At 40.8% G+C, this 4358-nt stretch overlaps 1 protein-coding gene across 1 annotated transcript; it reads right to left on the bottom strand.

Annotated features, from left to right (window-relative positions):
* Positions 1 to 270: 270 nt before the first annotated feature.
* LOC115521273 (immediate early response 3-interacting protein 1) lies at positions 271 to 1720 on the bottom strand. The gene has a single exon (XM_030326406.1). The coding sequence runs from the start codon at positions 1641 to 1643 to the stop codon at positions 1395 to 1397; it is 249 nt and encodes an 82-aa protein (XP_030182266.1). The 5' UTR covers positions 1644 to 1720; the 3' UTR covers positions 271 to 1394.
* Positions 1721 to 4358: the final 2638 nt, after the last annotated feature.

Here is a 4358-nt window from a genome sequence, read left to right as displayed (position 1 = left end):
TAGGAATAGACTTTAACAACATAACAAACCATCTGGAGCTAAGGGGCACATACAGAACTCTCCACCCAACAACAGCAGAATATACATTCTTCTCAAGTGCACATGAGACATTTTTCAGGACAGACCATATGTAAGGTCACAAAGTCTCAGTAGATTTTAAAAGGTAGCTACCATATAAAGTATCTTCTCTGACTACAAAGGGATAAAGTTAGAAATCAGTAAGAGAAGGAAAGTGAAAAATTCACAAATCTATGAAATGAGACAGTGTACTTTTTTTTTTTTTTTTGACTTGGAAATTTAACTTTATTTACAAATGTTGTCCTATAACAAAGATGGCATTCTATTCCTTTAAACTATCATAACTGATAATTTCCAGAAAAAAGCCATTTACATAGTTTGAATCTTCCTGCATAAAACTGTATTGATGAGCAAATATGGGATGGTCTAAGACATAAAAACAAAACGAAAAACTTATCTAGCATGACTCTCTATTGACAGACAGAATAAAGAATTATACCCCTTAGTTTGCTACTCCAAAAAACGGAAATGTGATAATTTGGGGGAGAGGTAAATACTTCACAATAGTCTTATATAATATAGTTTAATTGTGATCGTTCAGGATTGCTCTTGCAGCCTAATATTTATGCAGATTTTTTAAAAAGTCATTATTGAAAAAAGGGCGTAGACTTTTTCACACAGATTTTTCTACCAATGGAAATACGTAGAGAGTGGTCTGTTCTCATCATTCAGGCCAATTAATAAAATAACAAATGCACGAAAAAAAGCACAACTATCATGTGACTATCTGACTCACAAAATTAGAATTCTCCCTGAAATCAGAGAGTATTGCTCAATAGTTCTATAAATTTGAATTTGTCACAGCCAAGATGATACATAGACAAAATAAAGAGTTCAAAGTAAAATTATCCAAATTACCTATTTATCATTTTATCTGTAGTAATCACTTTTAAAAAATCCTTTAAATTTTATGTAGGAAGATAAACACTCTCACATCATAGCCACGTCATGAGGAACTTCAAAACATTGAAAATTTATCCCTGAGAAGTGAGAGAGAAAAATCTCTATAAACGTGACAGTCCTGTACCCTTTTAACAATCTTTACCATAGCATGAACTTTTATTAACAGTTAGCAATCAAATGTATCCCAATCTTGGATTGTTACTGCCTCTGATGACCTAATTTTTTTTATAATGAAATTATAAATGCAACATTTGTAAAAAAATCAGATAAATAGGACTCTGGTTTTATTGTCAGGTTTACATTTTTGTCAAGTGCAAGGACGACCAGCGAAGACATGTATATTCCAATAATGACCGAAGTAATAACTTCTGCTGGCATCTCTTCTTCTGAGTCTCCATTTCCCCCACTGTTCTTCACCCAAATAATAAGAGTAATACAATTGCAATTGAGTTTATTATTATCAATGGCACTCTCATCACAGTTCTTACAGATCGAATAAGATTCATTAGCTGAGATTTAATTCCTGGCTCCTCTCCGAATCCACCAATTCCCTGGTCTGTTCCCCAGCCAATGTTCTTGAGGAAGCGCTCTTCGTGCAGCACGGCGATGGCATTGACGCAGAGCAGGGCCGCCTGCAGCAGCGAGTATAACGTAAAGGCCATAGCCTCCCGGAGCCGCCCGAGGCCCGACCGTTCTTTCTCCCGCCGCCGCAGGGGACGTGGCGCCGCCACGACCAGCGCTCGAGACAGTGTACTCTTAAACAACCAATGACAAGGGAAATTAGAAAATACTTTGACATGAATGAAATTGAAGAGACACCATACTGAAACTTATGGGATGCAGCTAAAGCAGCATTTAGAGGTAAATTTATACCTGCAAATATCTATACCAAGAAAGAATAAAGATTTTAAACCAACAACCTAACCTTCCACCATAAGACACTGGAAAAAAGAAGAGAAATAAAACTCAAAAATATCAGAAGGAAGGAAATAATAAGGATTAGAGCATAGCTAAACAAAATAGTGAATGGAGAAATGAGAGAGAAACAATGAAACTAATAGTTGGTTCTTCAAAAAGATCAACCAAATTGACAAAACTTTACCTAGACAGATCATGAAAAACAAAGAAGACTCAAGTTACTAAAACCAGAAGTGAAAGAAGGGCTATTGCCACTGATCTTAAAGAAGCAAAAGGAATATAAAGGAATACTATGAACAACTGTATGCCAACAAATTAGGTACCTTAGATGAAATGGCAAATTTCTATAAAAACACAAGCTACCTAAGCTGACCCAAGAAGCAATTTTATTTTTTATTATTTTTAAAGATTTTTTAAAGTATTCTTTACACCAAACATGGGGTTTGAACCTATAACTCTGAGATTAAGAGTTGCAGGATCTACTGACTGAGTCCGCCAGGCACCCCAAGAAGATATTTTTAAATGTATGTGGCATAGCCCCACAATGGAATATTATTCAGCAATTAAAAGAAATGAAGCGCTCACCAGCTGAGGCAGTGCTGACTGAGCGAGCATGTGCCAAGGTCCAAGCTCTGAGGAAATGGCGGTGCTTAAGGAACCTGCCCGCACAGAACTGCCCGTCTAGGAGGGGAGGAGACGGTGCACGGTGAGCAAAGTTGTGATACATAATGTCATGTGATGATGAGAGTTCTGGCAAAATGAAGCGGATTAAAAAATTAAATCCAAGTGGTGGTGTGAGTGCAGACGTAAACACAAAGGACTGCTCTGACAACCTGGGGCTGGAAGAGCGGAGACTCACAGGCTGCAAATGTATGGGCCGTGTGACCACCCTGAGAGTGTGAGGACCAGCGAGAAGACCAGCGTGGCTGGGGCACAGTAGGCTGTGCGGAGAAGGGTAGGAGGCAGAGAGCATGGCAGACAGAGTGAAGGAGTCAGCAGGCCCGGGTCGCTCGTTAGCGTTTTGGGCCCTGGTAAAAAGGATTCAGTAAGAGAGCTGAGTTTATTTTCAATATAATGAGAAGCCACGGGAAGATTTTAAACAAGGATCTGATGTGCATTCAGAAAGGTGTGTGGTAAATGAGGGGGTGTTAGGTAAATGTGGAAGCAGAATGTCATGGGTTAAACTGTGCCCCCCACAAATGGTTCTGTAGAAGTCCTAACCTCCAGTAATTGTGTCTATGACTTTATTTGGAAACAGGGTCACCGCAGATACAATGATGTGAAGATGAAGTCCTTAGGGTGGGCCTTAATCCAATGTGACTCACGTTCTTACAAAAAGAGGGAAATTTGCACAGGGACACATGGGGAAAATGCCAAGTGAAGACACAGGGACACACAGAGGCAAGACATCCATGTGAAGACAGAGGTAGAGAATGGAATCCTGTTGCCCGAACCGCAATCCATATTCGAGGCTACAAAAAAGCTGGACTTGGCAAAGAAGGAACCTCCCCCAGAGCTTTCAGAAGGAGCATGGCTGGTACCTAAGTTGTAGACTTCTAGCTCCCAGGACTATGACAGAATACGTGTCTGTTGTTTAAGCTACTCTGTTTAGAAACTAAAGCACGTGTAAACCAAGTGGGTAGTTACTGCAGAGGTCCAAACAAAGGAGGCAGGTCCTCAGACAGGGAGGCGTGGGAGGTGTGATTTATGTTGAAAGCAGAGCTGACGGAAATTTGCTGATACGTTGTGTTTGGGGATAGATGCAATATAAGAATTAGTTGGCCAGGAACACATTTGAAGAGCACTTTGCAAGAAACTCCAAGACCAGTAAGAAGTTTTAAAATTCTGGGTCTCAAAGGGAAGAGATCAATCAAGGGAATCCCTTGACAGTTATGGGACCCAGGGAGTACACCAAAGAATAAACAAGTTAGGGGTACCTGAGGTCACAAATGTTTTGCCTGTTTCTGTGAGACAGCATGAAGACATGGGTCAGGCTAGAAAATATGTAAACCAAATTGACATATTAGCCTTCGATAGACCACTGCATGAGGTGTACCTACGAATCTTGAAGACATTTGGAGTTACATGTTGTGACACATGAGCTAATTTATCCCACCACATGACAGTGGGTAGGAGAGATTTCCATAAGGAATGAGGCCCCAGCAAGATGAACCAACCCCTGCAAGGAAGATGATATCACCCTATTTTTTTTTTTTAATTTTTTTTTCAACGTTTTTTATTTATTTTTGGGACAGAGAGAGACAGAGCGTGAACAGGGGAGGGGCAGAGAGAGAGGGAGACACAGAATCGGAAGCAGGCTCCAGGCTCCGAGCCATCAGCCCAGAGCCCGACGCGGGGCTCGAACTCACGGAGCGCGAGATCGTGACCTGGCGGAAGTCGGACGCTTAACCGACTGCGCCACCCAGGCGCCCCAGATATCACCCTATTTTAAAGATGAG

The sequence above is a fragment of the Lynx canadensis genome, chromosome C1 (genome assembly GCF_007474595.2).
Source record: "Lynx canadensis isolate LIC74 chromosome C1, mLynCan4.pri.v2, whole genome shotgun sequence".
NCBI lineage: Eukaryota > Metazoa > Chordata > Mammalia > Carnivora > Felidae > Lynx > Lynx canadensis.
This window is presented reverse-complemented; position numbering and strand designations above follow the sequence as displayed.

Coding starts and splice junctions, on each gene's coding strand:
- LOC115521273 (XM_030326406.1), bottom strand. CDS start 1,643: ATGGCCTTTACGTTATACTCGCTGCTGCAGGCGGCCCTGCTCTGCGTC.